Source organism: Hyperolius riggenbachi, chromosome 7, assembly GCF_040937935.1.
Source record: "Hyperolius riggenbachi isolate aHypRig1 chromosome 7, aHypRig1.pri, whole genome shotgun sequence".
In the NCBI taxonomy this organism is placed as follows: domain Eukaryota; kingdom Metazoa; phylum Chordata; class Amphibia; order Anura; family Hyperoliidae; genus Hyperolius; species Hyperolius riggenbachi.
Window position 1 is genome coordinate 24,816,802 of NC_090652.1, and position 23,815 is coordinate 24,840,616.

The window sequence follows — 23,815 nt, forward strand, 5'->3', positions numbered from 1 at the left end:
ACTGTACAGTGCTGTGATCTAAGGCAGCGCTGTAGTGTCACACGGCGGTCCCCCTGGGGGAGACAGGAGCGATTCGCTGTCATTGGCTGCAGGCAGGAGGGAGGGAGGAAAAAAAAAGATTAAATTAATAATAAAATGACTTTATTTATTAAAAAATATATATATTTATAAAAAAAATAAAATAAACACCTTGGGAGAAATCATAGCCCACCCAACAGAAAGCTCTGAAAGGGCAGAAAGGGGGGAGGGGGGGTCACTTGTGTGCTGAGTTGTGCACTGAAGCTAGGCCTTAAAGCTGCAGTGGCCTAATTAGTAAAAAATGGCCTGGTCACTAGAGGAGTTTAAGACCGCGGTCCTTAAAGGACCTCTTTCCCAAACATTTTTAAATGTTAAAAACATGTAAACATATGTAATATGTAAACAAAAGTATGTTTCTTCTAAAGTAATGTAAGCCATAAATTACTTTTCTCCTATGTTGCTGTCACTTACAGCAAGTAGTAGAAATCTGACATTACCAACAGATTTTAGACTATCCTATCTTCTTATGGGGGTGTGTGTGTGTAGGGGGGGGGGGGTCTCAGGGTTTTCTTTATTTGTAAAAGCACTTAGTGAATGGCAGTTGCCCCATCCAACTGCCAAAAATGTGTGCAGTGAACACTGAGGCTGGACAGCATCTTGTATAAATCTTTTTCAGGGGGTGTCTTTATACAGAATAAAGGCCATGCTGAGAATCCCCTATGGAGAGATCGACTTGCCCAAAATCTGTCGGAAATTTCAGATTTCTAATACTTACTGTAAGCAACATAGGAGAAAAGTAATTTATGGCTCATTTTACTCTGGAAGAAAATAACTTCTTAATTGTATGTGTTTTAAATTTTACGATTTTTGTGACGGTTCCTCTTTAAGAGGTTAATCAATAAATATAAGTATAATAGCATCACAATAGCAGCATATAAATGTCCTACCATGTATTTTATGATATAATTATGGTTCTGTTTGAAATTAATTTTGCAATAGTTTGAAATTTTGCATTACGGTATTTGACAAGCATATATTTGCAATGTATTGTATGATTTTATATAATAGATCATATTATATTTTATACATGTTGTGAGATATGATAAATATCTACCTTACATTTTTAGGCCCTTTATGACCTGAGAAAATGAGCTGATCTTATCATGAAATGCATCAGCTGGTGCTTTTATTAAACTTTATGCATATAGCTTGCTGTGTCCTTATTTAGGGAGCTAAGCCAATGATATTTTTGCACTGTTTTTAATTATTTTAATTTATTTTGGGAACCTCCCAGTTCCTTATAGTTTCTGAACTTTAGAGGTCTTTCAGAACTGCATGAAGTAGATTCTACTGTATGCTGCACTTATGTCTTCCTAGTCCTGATGTGGTATGGAATTTAGGCCACCTAATTTCCGCATACTCGCTGTGATCGTGTGCACCCAACTGGGGAGATTTCAAAAGTCATATGACAGCTGAAATCTTCCTCACTGATCAGGAGAATGGCGATTGCAGTGAGCACAATGCAGCAGCTGCAGCAGAAGGGACTCACTCACCTCTCTTTGTTACCCCAAAGATCTTCGTCCCCACCACACAGATTAACATCCAGGCTCCAACAGCACACTGCCCCTAGTGTGGGGACCTAGCTTGATGACATCATCAAGAGAGGATTGAGAACTTAGCAGCAGTGGAGGCTGGATGCCAGTTTGAGTGGAAAAGAGAGCTTATTTTTATTGGATCTAGGGGACTGGAGTAAATACTTATCTAGCATGCTTCTTGCTCCTAGCTCTGCATATGGAGAATCACAAGACCACCTCACCAGACCACCATGGAAACACATGGGGGCCATCAGACCTCCAGGAAGGTGCAATACAGAATGCCAAACCACCAGGGAAGTGCATGGGGACCACCAGGGAAGCACAGGGGACCACCAGACCACCAGGGAAGTGCATGAGGACCACCAGATCACCAGGGAAGTGTGGGAGAACCAGCAGACCACCAGGGAAGCACAAGAGACCACCAGATCACAAGGGAAGTGCATGGCGACCACTAGACCACCAAAGAAGCACATGGATACCAACATACCACCAGGGAAGTTCATAAGGACCACCAGACCACCAGGGAAGTGCATAGCAACCATCAGACCAGCAGGGAGGTAAACGAGGACCACCAGTAAAGCCCATGGAAACCACCAGGGAAGAACATGGGGACCACTAAACCAACAGGATAGCTATGGGGACCTCTAAACTTCTACAGGGAGATCTGTATAAGGGAGGGGGGACAGGCCAAATTGGAAAATTGAATAGGGAGACCCTAGTGATGGCAATGAAGTGAAAACTATTAAAATAAAATAAACGAAATATATAAAAGGCTCACATTACACCTGTCTTTGTTAACTTGCTTTGGTTAACCTCCCTGGCGGTAAGCCCGAGCTGAGCTTGGGCTATGCCGCCGGGAGGCACCGCTCAGGCCCCGCTGGGCCGATTTGCATAATTTTTTTTTGTTACACGCAGCTAGCACTTTGCTAGCTGCGTGTAACCTCCGATCGCCGCCGCTACCCGCCGATCCGCCGCTATACCCGTCGCCGCAGCCGCCCCCCCCCCCCCCAGACCCCGTGCGCTGCCTGGCCAATCAGTGCCAGGCAGCGCTGTGGGGTGGATCGGATTCCCCTTTGACGTCACGACGTCGATGACGTCGGTGACGTCATCCCGCCCCGTCGCCATGGCGACGGGGGAAGCCCTCCAAGAGATCCCATTCTTTGAACGGGATCTCTTGATCTCCGTTCGCCGAAGGCGATCGGAGGGGCTGGGGGGATGCCGCTCAGCAGCGGCTATCATGTAGCGAGACATTGTCTCGCTACATGAAAAAAAAAAAAAGCTGCCCCCTGGTGGATTTTAACAAACCGCCAGGAAGGTTAATGTAAAAGTGGCCATACACTGGTCGGTTTGCCATCAGATCGACCAACCGATAGATCATCTCTGATCGAATCTGATCAGAGGGATCGTATGGCTGCCTTTACTGCAAACAGATTACGAATCGATTTCAGCATGAAACCGATCACAATCTGTGAAGCTGCTGATTGTTAAAGGTCACAATCTGTGACCTTGTCTCGCTACATGATAGCCGCTGCTCAGCGGCATCCCTCCAGCCCCTCTGATCGCCTCCGGCGATCGGAGATCCCATTCAAAGAACGGGATCTCCTGGAGGGCTTCCCCTGTTGCCATGGCGACGGGCGGGACGACATCACCGACCGTCAAAGGGGACTCCGATCCACCCCACAGCCCTGCCTGGCACTTATTGGCCAGGCAGCGCACGGGGTCTGGGGGGGCGGCTGCGGTGCGACGGTATGTGGCGAATCGGCAGGTAGCGGCGGCGATCGGATTGCACACACAGCTAGCAAAGTGCTAGCTGTGTGTAGCAAGAAAAAAAAAATAGTTATGCAAATCGACCCTGCGGGGCCTGAGCGGTGCCTTCCGGCGGCATAGCCCGAGCTCAGCTCGGGCTTACCGCCAGGAAGGTTAATGAATCTGCAATCTGCAAATGTTATATGGGTTATCTGTCTGTTTTAGACATTCAATTCAAGGTTGTCTTTTATTATAAGGTCATGGCACGGTCCTAATCTAGCTCAACATGATAGAAATCACATTACATTTTTGCTATTATACACTTCAAATCTGCTTTTTCTATGCCAGTGAGAATTTCTTCTATAAATGTTTTGGGACTGAATTCACCCTATAAAAGATATATTTTGTGGAAGGAAATCAAGACACATAATTCCCTTTTAGAAAAATATATGCATTTGTGCTCTAACATCTTATTCTCTTTAATCTATCACAGCTCATTTTTGCAAAAGAATAGAGGTGTATTGATTTGGGCAGCTGTGTATATTAGCAGCTGTGTAGGAACGTAGGAAAACATAGTGGAGGTATACAATGATAGGCTGTTGTAGACCTGTATGTAGGTGGTATCAATGAGTTAGAGAGGGGTAGTAATGAGTAGTGTAATAGTAGTATAAGATGATGTCCTGCTGTAAATGGGACATGGGTATAGAGAGGAGGTAGGATAGCATGCGGTGGTGCCCTAGGGATGCTTACTGATCCAGAACCCCAGTACAGCCCACTTTTATCATTTACCAAAAATTCACAAATCATTAACCAACCCACCAGGCAGACCTATTATTTCCGGTATTAACTCACTATCATCACATCTATCAGAGTTAATCGATTATCATTTACAACAAAAAGTAAGAGAATTACCTTCGTTCCTCAAGGATTCCACTCAACTACTCAAAGAACTTACAGATATACCCTGGAAGACAGACTACAAATGGGTAGCATTGGATGTATCAGCTTTATATTCCAATATTTGTCATAAAGTCAGGCTTAAAGCAGTTTGGCATTTTCTACAGAGAGACACTAGGATTCCGCACAAACAAAAAATTATCCTGATTAAATCAATTGCATTTATACTCACGCACAACCATTTTACATTGATGGGTAATATCTATTTACAAAAACGAGGAACGGCAATGGGGTCGAATGTGGCTCCTAGCTATGCTAATCTTACAATAGAATACCTGCTAATAGAACAAAACAATCCCTACATCTCTAACATCATCTACTACCGAAGGTATATAGACGACTTGATATTTATTTGGAACGGCGACACAACATTGATATGTGACTTTGTTAGCCATATGAATAACTACAACTGAGGAATATCGTTCACATCAAACTGCAATGAAAGGGAAATCGAATACTTAGATGTAGTACTGTGCGCCGTGGGCGGTGAGATTAAATTGAAGAACCATGTCAAGTCTGTTGATTCCAATGCATATATTGATTATAGGAGTAGCCACCATAGACCATGGAGGAATAATATTCCATACGTCAATTTTTAAGGATATGCAAAAATTGTACAGACCTAAGATCTTTTGACACACAAGAGTCCTTACCAATAAATTCAGAGATAAGAATTTCCCAACTAAAATCATCACCGCGGCAAGAAAAAAAGCTAGAAGAACTGATAGATCTACATTATTGACAACTAAAGAAAAATCCACAGAATCAAACAAATCCCAGAATCAAACCAGCTTCATCACTAGATTCTCCAGCAATCATATGTCAGTGAAAAAAATATTAACAAAACATTGGCCACTACTTAAAAACGATCCTTATCTGAAAAAAAGGAATCAACGAAAAACCACAGTGGATCTTCAGAAGGGCACAAACATTAAAAAAATGTACTAGCCCCCAGCAAACTGAAAGTCCCGAAACCAAGATTAGATTCTGAGCACCCAGAACCGTGGGGGTCCAAAAATGCAAACAAAAAAGTTGCCTCTGCTGTCAGAAGATCCAGAACAACCAAAAGACTTTCAGATCCACCACTACAGGAGAGTCTTTTGATATCACCCAAAAGATGTATTGCTCAACAACCTTTATTATCTATCTTCTAACATGTGGATGCGGGCTACAATATGTGGGTCGGACAACACAACAGCTGAAAACGAGATGGGGACAACATAGGCAGAACATCAACAAGGGTTTCACCAAACATGGCCTGTCCAGACATTTTAAAGAAATACATAACCAAGAACACACCGAAAGTTTGTCCAATAGAACATATACCACTTGATATACAGAATGGAAAGGACAGACTAAAGGCCAGGGAGATATACAGAACAGAAAGGACAGACTAAAGGCCAGGGAGATGTACTGGGTATTCAAACTGAGGACCCTCCAACCAGAAGGCCTGAACATTAGTTTGGAACGCAACCTTTAGAACCTATTCCAATCCATTTTCTTCTCCTCCCCCCGCCCTCCCTCCCTCCCCCCGCCCTTCCTTTTTCCCCCTCCTCCCTCCCATTTGATATCCCTCGCCTCCCTTCCCCCGTTTTTTCCCCTTCCCGCTCCACCGCATCACATAATTTCATTCATCCACAATATGATGTAGAGTGGAACTTTAGAATAATACCACTCCAAATGTATGGCAACACCAAACTGGAAGAGTATAACAACATCTCTGTAAGAGGCCTCCTTCTTAGAAATATAAATAATAATACCAATATCAGACCCTGCTAGAGAACTCTACTACATAAAAGTCTTTTAAAATCAGAAACACCATGTTGGGCACTAGATGCAATATACAGTTTATTTTATATTATTGTGTTTCATTTATGACTGTTCTATCCTAGAATGGGTCTGCCTCCATTTATTGATCTAATATGGTCTTTATCCATTGCCGATATAGAGTATGGTCTTTTCTATTATATTTCATATTTTATCTATGACTACTACAATTGCTTGGTACACACATCTTATAAACATATTTTTTTTATTTTTTTCTAAACACTCATTTACATTTTTACTTTTTCTCATATCCCTTTCTCCATGCCTGACACATCTCACTCATTTGGCACAGAAACTATCTGTATCTTATTCTTTTTACCCATTGCTACCTGTTCCTTGATCCTGCATACTACTTTACATATCAAATGGAATATATACATTCCTGACAAACATTTATATTTGTCTTACCCACTAGGGGGCAGCACCATACATAAACAGACATGGTGTAGTGTATTTATTATTCCTCCATAGATATCAACATATCCAGTATACTATATACAACATACTGTATTAGTATGTTAGATGGTTACAATAACTTATGCAGGATCGTATTTATATAATCTGATACGTCTGTCCCTTAATTTCGATCGAGACCATCTGTCTTGTTTGCCCTGGTGATTGCCCTCATCCATCATGGTGGATATGACCTCTGGCGCATGTGCAACACACACACATGTCGCCATCATTGACATCCCCCGTCTTCCTCCGAATATACTCCTTCCGCCCACAGAGCGACACGTGAGACGCTCCTTCTAACCTTTCCTACCATCACAGATCATTAAAGTCGCATCCCCATTTCCCCTTACTATGCGCCAACCCAGCATGATGCCAGTAAGTCCTTTGCCCCTCCCCTATGACGCAGCACGGACGGCCTTTCCTTGCCCTGTCCTTCTCTCTCCCTCCCACAGCAACCACTGTCTATATCAGCGCTCTCACGCCAAAGAGTTGGTTTGGCGCCCCAGCATCCGTACACCTTGTTTCAGGTAAGACCCCCCGTACAGCACTTTAGCTGAGCATCCCTAGGGCACCACCGCATGTTATCCTACCTCCTCTTTATACCCATGTCCCCTCCCTCGCCTGGGTCCCCCGATCTGCACTCCCCTCCAGCCTTAAATAGATCAGAAGCAGCCGCTACTCGTAAGAGGCACGGGCGGGGAGGACTCACCTCTTCCTCGATCCAGCGTGCGCTCCACTGACGTCACTTCCTGCAACGCCGTCCACTTACAATACAGTGGGCGGCGTTGCAGGAAGTGACTTCAGTGGAGAGCGGGGGGATCCGTCTTGTCCTCTGTGACAAAGCGGCGTGACGGCCGCCATACCGGTGGAGCAGTCCACCGGGGGCTCCTGTTGGGACTTCACCCATGCGCCTATCATATCCTTGGTCCGGCTAAGTATCTAAGCTAGTCTTCTCTGTGGGTTCACTTATAAGTCGCGTCTGTTCTCACTAATGTATTGGCTAATATGCTCATGTTGAATTGTGGATTATTATTTCACTTTGTTATATATTTTCTATTAGGAATCGTCTTGTCTGATTTCACTGTGTGCACTTTTTTTTCTAGCTTTGATATATGAACCCAGGTTCTTAGCCCAGGATAGATCAAAATTGAGCATTCTGGTTGCTATATTATTTATGATATATAGAGTTATCAATGCGGACCTTGGCCAGTCCTTATGATTGTACAATTTGTGTGTTGTATATGCATTGTGCTATTGGGTTGAGTACCTCTCTTTTTTAATTGGGTTTATAAATTGTAGTGATGTATCTAATAAACCTTTTGTAATTTCTCGTATGATAGAGTGTAGTGCTAATTATTGAGGGCTGATTTCCCTTTCCCTTTTAACAGTTCGCACATTGGCCGGCCAGAACCCGAAGTGGCCGGCCAGAACGCGAAGTGGCCACACTTCGGGTTCTGGCCGTAACATATATACAAAGTGAATACACAGTATACTATAAGGGCGCCTCCTACTCTTCTCGATACCCTTTTTGTATTACCCTAATGACCAGGGGTCCTTCACTACACATTTGGAGTGACGTTTTTTTCAAGGAGCAGCGACCAACCCTAGGAAAAGACCAAGTGGGGACGGGATTTCACCACATGCCCTATCGAGTGGTTGCCTACGTAGCAACCTACACTTGTGAGTATTATTACTCTTATTTATGCTCTTTTACCGGATATAATACACCATAAGGGCTCCTGGTGTCCCTGCGGTTTCTCTTTTTCTACATCTGCTACAGCTCCCAGATGCCGTTGCAAATGTATCCATTACATTTTGAAACTTTTTGTGACATAAAATTTCAACATTTCAAACATTTTAACTCAACGTGCCACATCGCCAAGGACTCCACTGCACAGCCACACCATCCTTCCTGCCAATCTGAAAGCCAGTCCTGAAATATGTGAAATTGTAAATTTATGTAAGACATTTTTAAACATTTTGGGCCTTCAAAATGTTAAATTTGAAAAATCTCCTGTCAACTAGTGTTAGTGTGGTACAACAATTGTAATTGCAACCACTGCATGAGAGGCCTGAAATACCAAATTGTTAGAGTCCGTAGGTTTTTTTCGTTTAGTTTTCCCTTTATGTTTTTCTGAGTGTGGTTCTCTTGGTAATCTCTGACACATTTTCTGGAATTGCCCTATAGCTTAGAGCTTTTGGGCTGAATAGCAGGTTTAAAGGGACTCCGAGCTCAACTTAAAAATGAAAATTGTACTCACCCGGGGCTTTCTCCAGCCCAGTGCTGGTCGAGAGGTCCCATGAGCCAAGTGTCGGGCTCCTTCTTCCGCGTATGACGTGGCTGACGCCGTACTTTCACGCCGGCTGCCGTGATGACACAAGGCGGCCGGCGTGGTGACGCCAGCCGCGTCATACGTGAAAGAAGGAGCCCGACACTTGCCCGAGAGTTGCCGGGCTACCGCCGGGCAGCCGTTCTGGAGCGGGGACTAGGAGAGGAGCCAGGACGCCGTCGTGGGACCTCCCGACCAGCACTGGGCTGGAGAAAGCCACGGCCCGGGTGAGTACAATTTTCATTTTTAAGTTGAGCTCAGTGTCCCTTTAAGTTTTCCGTATTTTCCCCCTCCCAGTGATGGCCACTTAAAGGGAACCTTAACTGAACGGGGGGTAAAGAGTTTTACTTACCTGGGGCTATTACCAGCCCCCTGCAGCAGTCCTGTGCCCTCGGCGCCGCTCTGCAATCCTCTGGTCCCCCGCTGTCACTTAGTTTCGTTTTTGACGACTCACCAGTCCCCGGCCGCCATGTGTATTATTGGACGCATTCACCAATGCAATTAGCGCTATTGCGGACCGCAACGCGTACAAAAATACGCGTTGCCACATTCCGCACGTGTAGATTATGCGGCAACGCGTATTTTTGTACGCATTGCGGTCCGCAATAGCGCTAATTGCATTAGTGAATGTGTCCAATAATACGCATGGCGGCCGGCGACTGGTGAGTCGTCAAAAATGAAACTAAGTGACAGCGGGGGACCAGAGGATTCCAGAGCGGCGCCGAGGGCACAGGACTGCTGCAGGGGGCTGGTAATAGCCCCAGGTAAGTAAAACTCTTTACCCCCCGTTCAGTTAAGGTTCCCTTTAATTGCAAGCTTTTCTATTTGCTCCTAACCCTAGGATTCCCAGTTCTTTTCAGAGGCTCTATATGTTTTATTGCTGGCTGCAATCTGAGTAATTGCTTTTCAATGGAAAAGCCCTATGCTTTCTTTATCATTGATTCATGACAGAATGAATATTTTGCAATTGTCTGACCATTTGTGTTATGCAAGCATTGATAACAGTGCCTAGCACACAAATAACTATGCTGTGTTCCTTTTTTTCTTTTTCTGCCTGAAAGAGTTTTTTTTTCTTTAAACAAAGGTTTGTTTATTGAAAATAGTAGAGTAGCATACAAAGTACGGTGTCACAATGTATACAGCAGAATACAGTAGTAGTACTATATAGTACAGAAGAATGTTCTTGCAATAGTCATAGGTACAGCTGACATGTATAAAGAAGTTTGTGCACATCGTTTTAATAAAAACAGTGCAAACTATTTACTTGCATCCTGTCATTTGTTATTCGTGAAAGACATATAAAGGTATACATAGGAATTATGAAGTGGTATCCCTTCACAGATCTGAGTGTGTTTAATATTGGCATAAAGGGGGAAGAACAGAACATTTATGGTAAAGAACCCCATTTTATGGATGTAGAGGATCCCGGAAGCAGGGTGAGACAAGAATACTGGTTTTAATTTAAATAGGTGGGTTTTTCAACCATCTGTCCCAGATTTGGTTAAACTTATTAGGGCATTTTCTGTGTTTGTATAAAAGTTGCTCGTATGGTAAAGAGTTCTTTATTTTGGATTTCCACTCTATCAGTGTTGGATTAGTTGGAGACATCCTCCGGAAAGCTACGCATTGCTTGGCAATGAATAAGGTCTCTATCAGGAATGTTTTCTCAAATTTGTTTATCTTCAGGTATAATGTTTAGGATACACATTTTAATGTCTAGGGTGGCCGGGGAGCCCATACGATCATGTAGAAAGTCCACTACCTGCTTCCAAAATGCCTCTACTGGGGGCATTGCCACAACATATGTATAAAGGAGGGTTCTTTCTTGTTACACTTTGGACAGTTGGGTGAGGTTGAGAGGGATAACTTGGCAATTTGGGAAGGCAGTATGTAGCATTGGTGTATAGTGTACAATTGTGTCTGCCTGAAAGAGTTAAACATCAGGTATGTAAGTGGCAGTTCCTGTCTGAATCAGGACTGGGTCAGACTACAGTGTGACCCTCACTGATAAGAAATTACATATAGTGAAGGTGAGATCCGCACTATGTCGGTTGAATAATGACTTTATTAAATTAGAAACATCTAATCCAGGACACCACATGCTGATAAGAAATTACAACTATAAAACACTTTCCTAGCAGAAAATGGCTTCTGAGAGCAGGAAAGAGGTAAAAGGGGGGGTCAATAGTTCATAGATTTTAGCTCCAGCATACTTCAATAAATGTGTCCTTTAAAGGGAACCCAAGGTGAGAGGAATATGAAGGCTGACCTGTTTATTTCATTTTAAGTAATGCACATTGCCTGGCTGTCCTGCTAATGCTCTGTTTCTAATAATTTAGGCCATAGACCCTGAACAAGCACATGCAGATCAGATGTCTGAGACAAATCTATGACAAGATTAGCTGCATGCTTGTTTCAGGTGAGTGCTTTAGACCCGACTGACCAGAAAAATTAGCCAGGCAACTGGTATTGTTTAAAAAGAAATCTATATGGCAGCTTCCATAGGTTTCACACCTCTGGTTCCTTTTAATGATAATAGAAGGAACAAGAGGAAAACAAATTCAAGGAAAGCAGGAAAGAGGTAAAAAGGGGTCAATAGTTCATAGATTTTAGCTCTGGCATACGTCAATGAATGTGTCATTGACCAAAAACAATAAAACAGTAAAAACTTAAAAAGTAGATTTGAATATAAAATAAAACTGGAATATCTTAAAAAGTCATTTTTAGGAGAAGGAAGATAGATACAATTGTTTCTTTCATTAGTTTATTTTCACCTTGGGTGTTCTTTAACTTACATTTTCTTAGGTTTTGTAGGTTGTCTGGGTGGGAGGTTTGGGTCTACTGCTATTTTGTACCAGTGTGATATTGTGCTATTGTAGCATTGTGTATTGTGAAGTATGTGTTATATCATGATGTTTTGTTCTTTTAATTGCTTTCTTCAATAAATGGCTTTTGAACAGGGTCCAGCCAAGGCAGAGGCAGGAGAGGCTCCAGCCTCAGGGCGCAGTGTAGGAGGGGGCGCACAACTCACTCAGCTATCATTTCACTTTTGTGTTTGAAGCAGAGAGAAATAAGAAAAGAGGATACATGGCAGTGACTGCAAGCCAGATAACTAGAGATAAAGCTGTTGGGGGGGGGGGGGGGTTGGGCACCCTGGGACCCTTCTTAGTCTAATAGCAATCAGTGTGTGACAGCTGGGGTGGGAGGGATGGAGGAGTGCACTTTGGTGTCTTAGCCTTGGATGCTGGAGGACCTTGTCCCGGCTCTGGCTTTGAATATAAAAAAGAAGTGCTTTTGGCTCTTGTGATCTTCTGATCTTCTTTACTATTGATGTGACTGTTGATGTTTAAGTTTGAAAGTAGAGATGCTCAGTATTGCGAAATTCCAAATCTACCAAAATTCTTGACAAAATTTGGAGCAAATTCAGAATTTTTTGGATTCCGAGTTTATATTGCAAAGTCATTAAATTTTAATTTACTGTGAACCTATTTTTGCACTGACCCTAAGGTAAATGTGATTAGAGTGAATTTGCAAAAATATATTGACAATAGGTTAGAATTTCACTTTCAATCCACCACTCTGCTGGAGATGCTCCTCTTGCACAGGCACACTAATCCATATGATTTGGAATTGTGATATAGTACAAACACTATGGCAGAAAGTAGAAGATTATGTTGTTCGTCACCTATATATGGGATTTAAACTATCTCCCCAATTAGCAATATTAGGCATTGGCCTTGAATCAATTCCCATAACAGCCAGACTCTCTATTGCCCACTTAATTTTGGCATCCAGACATATAATTGCAAGCAATTGGAAATTAAATACTGCCATCCCATTTCACCAGGTACTTTCAATCTCTAAAAGCAACCTTACCATGGAAAAATACATTAGATCAAGGATCTCTTCGACAATGCAACATAAAACGCATGTAATCTTTTAGCTATGTTACAATAACGTCCATTAAGGCAATAAGGTTAATTACTAAATTGTTGCACAAGTGGAACCAGTTCTCCTTTATCCCCTATGTATTCATTTTTCTTCCTTCTTAGCCTATACTTCATATCCCTAATGGTACTCTATCTGATTCGTATTCAAGACTATCTATATTTTATATAGTTTATTCACACTAAAATTCAGAAAATGGTATGTTCCAACATGATTCCTTAAAGAGACACTGAAGCGAAAAAAATATATGATATAATGAATTGGTTGTGTACTATGAATAATTACTAGAAGATTAGCAGCAAAGAAAATATTCTCATATTTTTATTTTCAGGTATATAGTGTTTTTTCTACCATTGCATCATTCTATAATATGTGCAGATTACACAACACTCAGCATTCAAAATGATTCTTTCAGAGCAGTCTGTGAACTAATGACCTCTCCTCTGACAGAGAAAAAGTAAACAGTTAATGAACAGTTGAGATAATAAAAATCAGAAAACAGCCCTCTCCACGACTTTGAAAGTCGTAGAGATTAATGGCTTTTTTGTATAGAGATAACAACTGGAGTTTCTTATATTTTCCTGTACTGGAAACAATTAGACTGATGTATCTGATCTTAATGTTTTATTTCTTAGCTGTACTACACATACAAATCATAATATCATATTTTTTTTTCGCTTCAGTGTCTCTTTAATAGACACAATATGGAAATCAGTTACAATATGTAATTCTATATAAGATATCGATATCAACAAAACTCCATTTTTGCTATCCCTAAAACTCGCTATCTCTAGCTATGAGAATGGCAGGTCTTTGACCGCTGCGCCTTTCTCTATGAGCAGCTGGGAATACTACCTCTCTCCTTCCACCCATTATTTTGGGCAGTGGCTGGAAATAAGTAGCCCTTTCCCAGCCTGGGTTAGAAAATATTGAAATTTTTCTTCATTTTAATGTTTATATTGTTCATTTTGTAAGCCAGTTTATATATGTAAACAGAAAATTGTGCAACATTGTATTGACACTATGTACCACTTTTCTGAAATAAAAATTTTATTGGAAAAAAAAAAGAATTTCACTTTCAATCTTAGCATATAAATTTTCATATTGAAGTCCCTTCAGCATGGTCAGTAGACATGCTCACTATTTGTGCAAAAAAAAAAAAGGTGTGCATTACACCGACATAGTTTCACAAATATTTCAAAATGTAGAAATCAGAAATCATTTGGACTGTGGTCTTCAAATTGCAAATTTTGGAATTCCACAAAATACATGCGCTGTGCACTAGCAGATGTTTTGAGATAAAGACTGGTATCTGTGTATCTGTCTACTTGGTCTTGCAAGCTGTGATAAAAATAGCAGCATCATAATCAATAAGTTTGCTGTCACTCCTCCTCCTCTGCACTGCACAATAATCAATTACAAAGCCCAACTTGCTGAGGGCATTTTTCACAAAGCTTTCATCACATTTCAAAGTATGAAATTTCTCTCTTCCAACCATATAGTAAGAAGTATTTAACATCCCAGCTACTATCAGGTGGCCTCCAGGTCTCAGCAGCTTTGACATTTTTTCCAGGTTCCTCATGTAGTCATCTTCATCTTTACTGATGGTTTCCAGTATCAATATATTGGTGACACAGTCGGCAAGCGGAAGCACAGCAGGATACGTTATGTTTTCATTTTCAAAGTCGCATGATATAACATGGCTAATGGCTGTCTTTAGTTGCATTTCCTTGTCCTGAACTTGGGTACTGAAACAAATAGAAAAATGAACAACTGGAGCTTTAGAATGATCTTTCGTCACAGCAGAATTTTAGAAGTCAGATCTGAAAGGAACATGCAATGTTATATCACATTCACTGGTGGTAACTTGGACTTAAGTTAATTACAGTAACTCTCCACTCAACTGTATTACTTCTGATCAACTCTCCTCTGGTAAAATAGGCTAGTTTATCACTATGTTAGTGGGGGTACGATGGGTCCACTGCCACTCTGGTGCCTAACTGGATGCTAGCCTTCAATATCCCCAGCAACACATAACAGATTTTAATGGTAAAGTTAGCACCCTCTATACCAAGCCTGGGCAAACTATGTCCCACTGCTGTTATGAAGCTGGCCCGCCACTAGATGACCAGATTCCTCTCCTCCCATCTTCTCCCTCCCGCCGTCCCTTCAAGGTTGATAGTAAAGCACGCAACAACACAATGAACTCACAAAATCGCTTGTTCCAGCATTGATCTCCATGGCAACGGTGGCATCATGTGACATGCCGTCATTACTTACCAGTGTGTCACATGATGCCGCTGTAGCCATGGAGATCATTGCTGGAATGAGCAATTGGGTGAGTTAAACTCCAGTCATCTTCGCCCACACAAACTCTGTAGGGAGGGAGCCAGGTAGGGAAACAGTAGTAGTCATCATGGGCTCACGCGTCCTTAAGGACTCGAATACGTGATTTAAATGAGACTTAATTGCCTCACCTGTGCAGCTGGGAGAGAGGGGGTTAGTTACCCATAAGTCTGTTGTCTTTCCTGCGCTCCAAAATCTTGCATGCATCCTATTGGACACTTTGCAAGACTCACTATCGCGCACTTCCTCCTTTAAGTCAGAAGGAGGAAGTGCGTGGTACTGAGTTTTGCAACGCGTCCAATAGGATGCATGCAAGATGTTTGAAACGCAGTATGGGCGGCGGACTTATGATGATAATCATATTGCTTCATAATGCTTTGTGGATCTGTCTTCAGCCCCCATACATTACTTATAAAATTGGGGAGGAGATGACAACCACTCACCCCCATAACCTTAACCTCTTCTCCTCCATGTCAGCTGACATTTCCAGAAAGGCTGAGCTAGGCATATGGGGGCTCCAACTCTTCTAAATTCTTAAAAAAACAACAACTTTTATCTGTGTCAAGAACAGGGGCGTTATCCCTTCCTTAATGTTTAGGGAGATGATGGTAACTACCTAATGCAGGTGGTTGAAGGTAGTGTTGGGCGAACAGTGTTCGCCACTGTTCGGGTTCTGCAGAACATCACCCTGTTCGGGTGATGTTCGAGTTCGGCCGAACACCTGATGGTGTTCGGCCAAACCGTTCGGCCACATGGCCGAACTAAGAGCGCATGGCCGAACGTTCCCCGAACGTTTGGCTAGCGCTGTGATTGGCCGAACGGGTCACGTGGTTCGGACCCGAACGCGCTCTGATTGGCCGAACTGTCACGTGGTTCGGGTAAATAAATACCTGAACCACGTCATATCTCCGCCATTTGTCTGTGGGTTTAGCTTTGGGTAGGCAGGCAGGGTAGTTTGCGCTCCAGCCACGCTAGCCAGGGTCCCCCCAGTCATTGTGTCGCTGCTGGGAATAGTAGTACACCGCTCGCTCAGCCACACTATATAGCATTCTGTTTACTGCCACTCTGTGTACCTCGCTCAGCCACACTATATAGCATTCTGTTAACTGTTCTGTGTCTGCTGGGAATAGTAGTACACCGCTCGCTCAGCCACACTATATAGCATTCTGTTTACTGCCACTCTGTGTACCTCGCTCAGCCACACTATATAGCATTCTGTTTACTGCCACTCTGTGTCTGCTGGGAATAGTAGTACACCGCTCGCTCAGCCACACTATATAGCATTCTGTTTACTGCCACTCTGTGTACCTCGCTCAGCCACACTATATAGCATTCTGTTTACTGCCACTCTGTGTCTGCTGGGAACAGTAGTACACCGCTCACCCGCCACTGTATAGCATTGTGCTCTGTGTCGCTGCTGGGAATAGTGGTACACCGCTCACCCGCCACTGTATAGCATTGTGCTCTGTGTCGCTGCTGGGAATAGTGGTACACCGCTCAGCCACACTATATAGCATTCTGTTTACTGTTCTGTGTCTGCTGGGAATAGTAGTACACCGCTCGCTCAGCCACACTATATAGCATTCTGTTTACTGCCACTCTGTGTACCTCGCTCAGCCACAATATATAGCATTCTGTTTACTGCCACTCTGTGTCTGCTGGGAACAGTAGTACACCGCTCACCCGCCACTGTATAGCATTGTGCTCTGTGTCGCTGCTGGGAATAGTGGTACACCGCTCACCCGCCACTGTATAGCATTGTGCTCTGTGTCGCTGCTGGAAATAGTGGTACACCGCTCAGCCACACTATATAGCATTCTGTTTACTGTTCTGTGTCTGCTGGGAATAGTAGTACACCGCTCGCTCAGCCACACTATATAGCATTCTGTTTACTGCCACTCTGTGTCTGCTGGGAACAGTAGTACACCGCTCACCCGCCACTGTATAGCATTGTGCTCTGTGTCGCTGCTGGGAATAGTGGTACACCGCTCACCCGCCACTGTATAGCATTTCTGTACTGCCACTGTACTGCTGCCAGTCAGCGTGTACTTTAAGGATAAGTGAAATGAGGAAGAAATCCGGTGAAAGAGGGAGGGGCAAGGGAAGAGGTGTTTCCCCTGACAGTTCACGTACAGGCCACAGGGGAGCACCCAAGAAAACCTACTCAATACCGCCCATGTTGTCCAGGACAACAACCCTCACAAATCCAAAAGCACAGGACCAGATAATTACTTGGATGACCTCTCAAGCGTCCAGCAGTGGATTAAGCAGCACCAGCACATCACGCACGAGGTCTGAGTCCTCAGCCAGTTACAAGGAGCCAGTGGGCACAAAGCTGACACAACCGGCAGCGACACTACGCACACAACTGCCAGATAACCAGTCCGATGAATTACCTCAGGACACAATGGGGTATTCGCAGGAGCTATTCCCAGCCCAACAAACTTCCACCTTTCAAAGGTCAATGGAGGAACAGCCAGAAATGTTGTGCCCGGATTCACAACCATTAACTGTGGGAAATGCACCGCGCACTGAAATACAAGGCGAGTCCGAGGAGGACTCGGAAACCCAAATCCCAGAGCAAGTTGGGCAGGAGGGGTTGCAATTGCAGGAGGTCGGCCGACAAGATCTGGAAGACGACGTTGGAGTGAGCTGCGCAGAGGTTGTTCTGGGGAGCTCTACTCCACAGCGGCAGCCCCCCACAATGACATATGACGAGTTTGAGGAGATGGAAGAGGAGGGTATGGACAATGTGGACAGAGACCCAGATTTTGTTTGTGAACGAGAACATCGCCGTCGTAGCAGCAGCACAGATGAGTCTGTTGAAAAACCCACTGCTGCACGAGTTCGCCTTGTGCCACAAGGTAGGCGGCGCGCAATTTCAGGCACCACAAGCGTGGAAGTTCAAGTGAGAGGCAAAAGAGGCGCAAACAGAAATCGCCAGCAAGGCAGGTGCTCCAAAGTCTGGGCTTTCTTTGAAGACTGCACTGAGGATGGTACTATGGCGATTTGCAAGGTGTGCAAGACCCGCCTGAGCAGGGGGAAAAGAATTAACAACCTCTCCACCACCAGCATGAGCCGCCACATGCTATCCAAACATCCCACTCTGTGGGCAAACGCGGCAGGACAGGGTACCAGCAACACTGCCTCCCTTGGGGTCACCAGACTCACCACCAGACCCGTCTCAGCAGCAGCAGTAGCCCAGCCATTGCGTGGTTCACAACATTCACAAACATCAGACGCTGACACTGTCACTTTCCGGAGTAGTGCTCTTGAGGTCTCCCAGTGTTCATCAAACACAACAACCAACAGCCCTTCAGTGTGCAGCCCTACGATTCAGTTGTCTGTCTCGGAGATGTTTGATCGCAAGAGGAAATTGCCAGCAAATGACCCCCGGGCCGTGGCAATAACAGCCAGCATAGCCAAGCTTCTGGCCTGCGAAACAGTGCTGGGCGTAATGGAAAAAGCTACGCTTACGGATCATTACGCGTAATTTTACGCTATTACGCATTACGGAATTACGCTTACGGCGTAGACATTGAATTACGGTACATGTCTGTAATTACGCATAGCCCTTACGCAATTACGCTTAAGAATACCGTAATTCAGGTTGTTACGTTATAGGCTTACGCGTAAAATCCTACTAGCAATTAATGCATAAGGTCAAGCTGCCAAGCGGAAAAGTTGACGCATGGATCAATGTTAAGTAGCCGCCGACTTTAAGTGTTAATAGCAAAGCCCCCTTAAGTGCTAAGAGCCTCAAATTTGGAGAATATATTAAGGAGATCAGAAGGAATAAGAGGAAACATTTTTTTTTCAAAAAGACCTTATAGTTTTTGAGAAAATCGATGTTAAAGTTTCAAAGGAAAAATTTATACATTTAAAAACCCGCCGACTTTAACGGTTAATAGCAAAGCCTGCTTAAAATTTAGGAACACCAAATTCACAGGATATATTAAGGGGATCAGTGGGAATAAGAGGAAAATTTTTTTTTTCAAAAAGACCTTATAGTTTTTGAGAAAATCGATTTTTAAGTTTCAATGGCAAAAATGTCTTTTAAATGCGGAAAATGTCAGTTTTTTTTGCACAGGTAACAATAGTGTTTTATTTTCATAGATTCCCCCAAGTGGGAAGAGTTTTACTTACTTCGTTCTGAGTGTGGGAAATAAAAAAAAAAATGACGTGGGGTCCCCCCTCCCAGACCTCTTTAACCCCTGGTCCCCCATGCAGACTGGGATAGCCAGAATGCGGAGCACCGGCCGCGTGGGGCTCCGCACCCTGACTATACCAGCCCGCATGGTCCATGGATTGGGGGGTCTTGGAAGGGGAGGGGCAGCCAAGCTTTCCCCTCCCCCTCCGAGCCCTTGTCCAATCCAAGGACAAGGGGCTCTTCTCCACCTCCGATGGGCGGTGGAGGTGGAGGCCGCAATTTCCTGGGGGGGGGGGGTTCATGGTGGCATCTGGGAGTCCCCTTTAAAAAGGGGTCCCCCAGATGCCCACCCCCCCTCCCAGGAGAAATGAGTATAGAGCTACTTGTACCCCTTACCCATTTCCTTTAAGAGTTAAAAGTAAATAAACACACAAACACATAGAAAAAGTATTTTAATTGAACAAAAAACATAACCACGAAAAAAGTCCTTTAATATTCTTAATTAACCATTAATACTTACCTGTCCCTTTAAATAAATGATCCCTCGAAATGTTCTATCAGTTACAATGTAACAAAGTTATTACAATGTAACAACTTTGTTACATTGTAACTACGCCACACCCGACGTCACTCACCGCCGCCGCATACGCGTCTGCGCTGCACGGACCCGACAGAGCTCTGAGCTATATAGCTCAGAGCTCTCGAAAGCATCTTTGTATTTTGGCTCCAAGGAGCCCCATTGGTCCTTAGCAGACCAATGGGGTTCCTTCAAATCAGAAGGAACACCATTGGTCTGCTAAGGACCAATGGGGCTCCTTGGAGCCCAAATACAAAGATGCTTTCGAGAGCTCTGAGCTATATAGCTCAGAGCTCTGTCGGGTTTAGGACGCTAAGTCCTCGCCGGCTCCGCTGCCCTCCCCGCCTCTCCCACATGTCACCTATATACATGCTGGCACCCATGGGTGCCAGCATGTATATGGGTGACACGTGTGGTCAGGGTGGACGGCGGGAGCCGGCGGGGACTTAGCGTAAGTGTATGCGGCGGCCGGCGGGTGAGCGGCGAGTGACGTCGGGTGCGGTGGTGTTACAAAGTAACAAAGTTGTTACATTGTAACAACTTTGTTACATTGTAACTGATTAGTATATTTCCGAGGATATTGCGTGGGAACTGGCTTTTAAAGGGACAGGTAAGTATTAATGGTTAATTAAGAATATTAAAGGACTTTTTTCGTGGTTATGTTTTTTGTTCAATTAAAATACCTTTTCTATGTGTTTGTGTGTTTATTTACTTTTAACTCTTAAAGGAAATGGGTAAGGGGTACAAGTACCTCTATACTCATTTCTCCTGGGAGGGGGGGTGGGCATCTGGGGGACCCCTTTTTAAAGGGGACTCCCAGATGCCACCATGAACCCCCCCCCCCCCCAGGAAATCGCGGCCTCCACCTCCACCGCCCATCGGAGGTGGAGAAGAGCCCCTTGTCCTTGGATTGGACAAGGGCTCGGAGGGGGAGGGGAAAGCTTGGCTGCCCCTCCCCTTCCGAGACCCCCCAATCCATGGACCATGCGGGCTGGTATAGTCAGGGTGCGGAGCCCCACGCGGCCGGTGCTCCGCATTCTGGCTATCCCAGTCTGCATGGGGGACAAGGGGTTAAAGAGGTCTGGGAGGGGGGACCCCACGTCGTTTTTTTTTAATATTTCCCACACTCAGAACGAAGTAAGTAAAACTCTTCCCACTTGGGGGAATCTATGAAAATAAAACACTATTGTTACCTGTGCAAAAAAAACTGACATTTTCCGCATTTAAAAGACATTTTGCCCTTGAAACTTAAAAATCGATTTTCTCAAAAACTATAAGGTCTTTTTGACAATTTTTTCCCTCTTATTCCCACTGATCCCCTTAATATACCCTGTGAATTTGGTGTTCCTAAATTTTATGCAGGCTTTGCTATTAACCGTTAAAGTCGGCGGGTTTTTAAATGTATATATTTTTCCTTTGAAACTTTAACATCGATTTTCTCAAAAACTATAAGGTCTTTTTGAAAAATTTTTTTTTCCTCTTATTCCTTCTGATCTCCTTAATATATTCTCCAAATTTGAGGCTCTTAGCACTTATGGGGGCTTTGCTATTAACCCTTAAAGTCGGCGGCTTTTTTATATTATACGGGAGCGTAATATTACGCGATTACGGCAGACTGTGTAATTTCAATGGGAGTTTACTGTCTTACGCGTAATTTGTTACGCGTAATAACGTAACCTACGGTCTACGCGTAATTAATTACGCGTAATACCGTAACCTTACACGTAACGCTTACGGTGCATTTGTAGTGAATTACGATGCGTAATTACGCTAATGCGTAATTTCGGCCCAGCACTGCTGCGAAATGCTGCCATATCGAGTGGTGGAGACAAACAGCTTCAAGGGAATGATGTCAGTGGCCATCCCACGTTACGTGGTTCCCAGCCGCTTCCACTTTGCGCGCTCTGCAGTGCCTGAGTTGCATGAGCACGTGGTCAGCAAAAAAACCCGAAGCTTGAAGAATGCGGTTGCCTGCAAGGTTCACCTCACCACTGACACCTGGACGAGTGCGTTTGGCCAGGGTCGATACATCTCCCTTACCGCGCACTGGGTGAACCTTGTGGAGCCTGGCAGTGATTCCTCACCTGCTACGGCGTGGGTGTTGCCCACGCCGCAAACAGCTGCACCGCTGTCCCTCCCACTGGATAACAACAGCAGCACCTACCTCTCTGACTCCTTCTCCTCCAACGCATCTCAAAGCTGTACCTCATCCGGAAACGCTAACCCAGCAGCAGTAGGATCGTGGAAGCAGTGCAGCACAGCTGTTGGCATGCGTCAGCAAGCGTTGCTGAAGCTGATCTGCCTTGGGGATAAGCAGCACACAGGGGAGGAAATTTGGAGGGGAATAAAGGAACAGACGGATTTGTGGCTGGCACCGCTGGACCTGAAACCGGGCATGGTTGTGTGTGATAATGGGAGTAATCTCATTCGCGATTTAAGGTTGGCTAAGCTGACACACATCCCTTGCCTGGCGCACGTGATGAACCTAGTAGTTCAGTGGTTCCTGAGGACATACCCAGGCGTGGCCGATCTTCTGTTGAAGGTGCGACGAGTGGCCAAACATTGCAGAAATTCCAGTACTGCTTCGGGGGCACTCGCCAAGATGCAGGAGCGCTTCAATCTCCCCCACTATCGCTTGCTGTGTGATGTCCCTACGCGCTGGAATTCTACGCTGCACATGCTAGCCCGCTTTTGCGAGCAGAAGAGTGCAGTGGTCCAGTACATGACGGCGCAGTACCGAGGCGCATCCGGACAGCTGCCAAGCTTCTGTGGATCCGATTGGGTTAACATTTTGGACCTCTGCCAAGTCCTCCAAAATTTTGAGCAGTCCACGTTGCTTGTGAGCAGTGACAACTCTTCAGTCAGCATTACCATACCACTGCTGTGTTTACTGAAGAGGTCAATGTTGAAAATCAAGGAAACAGCTGTCATGATGCAACTGGGGGAATCTGAAGGAGAAAACGATCAGCGTGATGGTACCAACATCAGGCCATCCGCCTCAGGAAACACTGGCCCCAGCAGCTATGACGAAGAAGAGGAGGAGGAACAGCTGGAGTTGGAGCAGGAATTTCCTGCCACCACTGACGAGGGCCAGAGCAGTGCACGTTGGACTTCCACAATTCAGCGCGAATGGTCAGCAGAAGCAGACCAGGAAGAAGGTGACGACTATGATGCATCACAACAACTATCACAACGCTCACAAGAGGATGATGAGGATTCTGGCAGGACTCTGGCACACGTGGCTCAATTCATGCTAGACTGCATTGAACGCGACCCATGCATTGTGCGCATTCTGGACAACACCAATTACTGGGTTTATACCCTTCTGGATCCACGGTACAAACACAATGTTCCAAAACTGCTTGAAGAAAGAGTCAGACAGGTCAAAATGGAAGAATACCAGCAGGCCCTTGTGGAGACTTTAGAGAGGAGATTGACATCCTCCCCCTCCTCTAGCCAGTTGTACGCCGACAGACTGACTTCCGCAAACCCAGGACGACCAGGAGGGCAGCAAACAACACAAGCAGCAGCTAGTGCCCAAAAGGGAATGGTATCGGCAGTGTCCTTGAAGTGGGAAAATTATATGACACCCATGCAGCAGCAGCCCACAGAACAGCAAGCGTGCAGATCCACCTCCAACACCGATCGCCTGGAGAAGATGGTCAAGGACTACATGTCAGATGGCGTAGCTGTGTTGAACAATCCATCTGCACCCTTCAACTATTGGGTATCGAAGCTAGACACCTGGCACGAACTGGCAATGTACGCAATAGAGGTGCTGGCTTGCCCGGCAGCCAGCGTTATGTCGGAACGCTGTTTCAGTGCTGCCGGAGGCATCGTCACAGATCGTCGTATCCGCCTCTCC

General features: G+C 44.6%; 1 protein-coding gene across 2 annotated transcripts in view; it reads right to left on the reverse strand.

Moving 5' to 3' along the window:
• The window catches only part of LOC137524164 (indolethylamine N-methyltransferase-like), a 543,463-nt gene that overhangs the window by 512,525 nt on the left and 7,123 nt on the right, over positions 1-23,815 (reverse strand). The window contains exon 3 of one of the 2 annotated variants that reach the window (XR_011022638.1): positions 14,019-14,625. Coding sequence is in view for 1 of the 2 variants with exons in the window: in XM_068243738.1 (XP_068099839.1) it covers positions 14,202-14,625 (424 nt within the window). In the remaining variant the exon portion in view is untranslated. Of the gene's footprint in view, positions 1-13,909; positions 14,626-23,815 lie in introns of those variants that run through there. The other variant, XM_068243738.1, reaches the window with a different exon arrangement.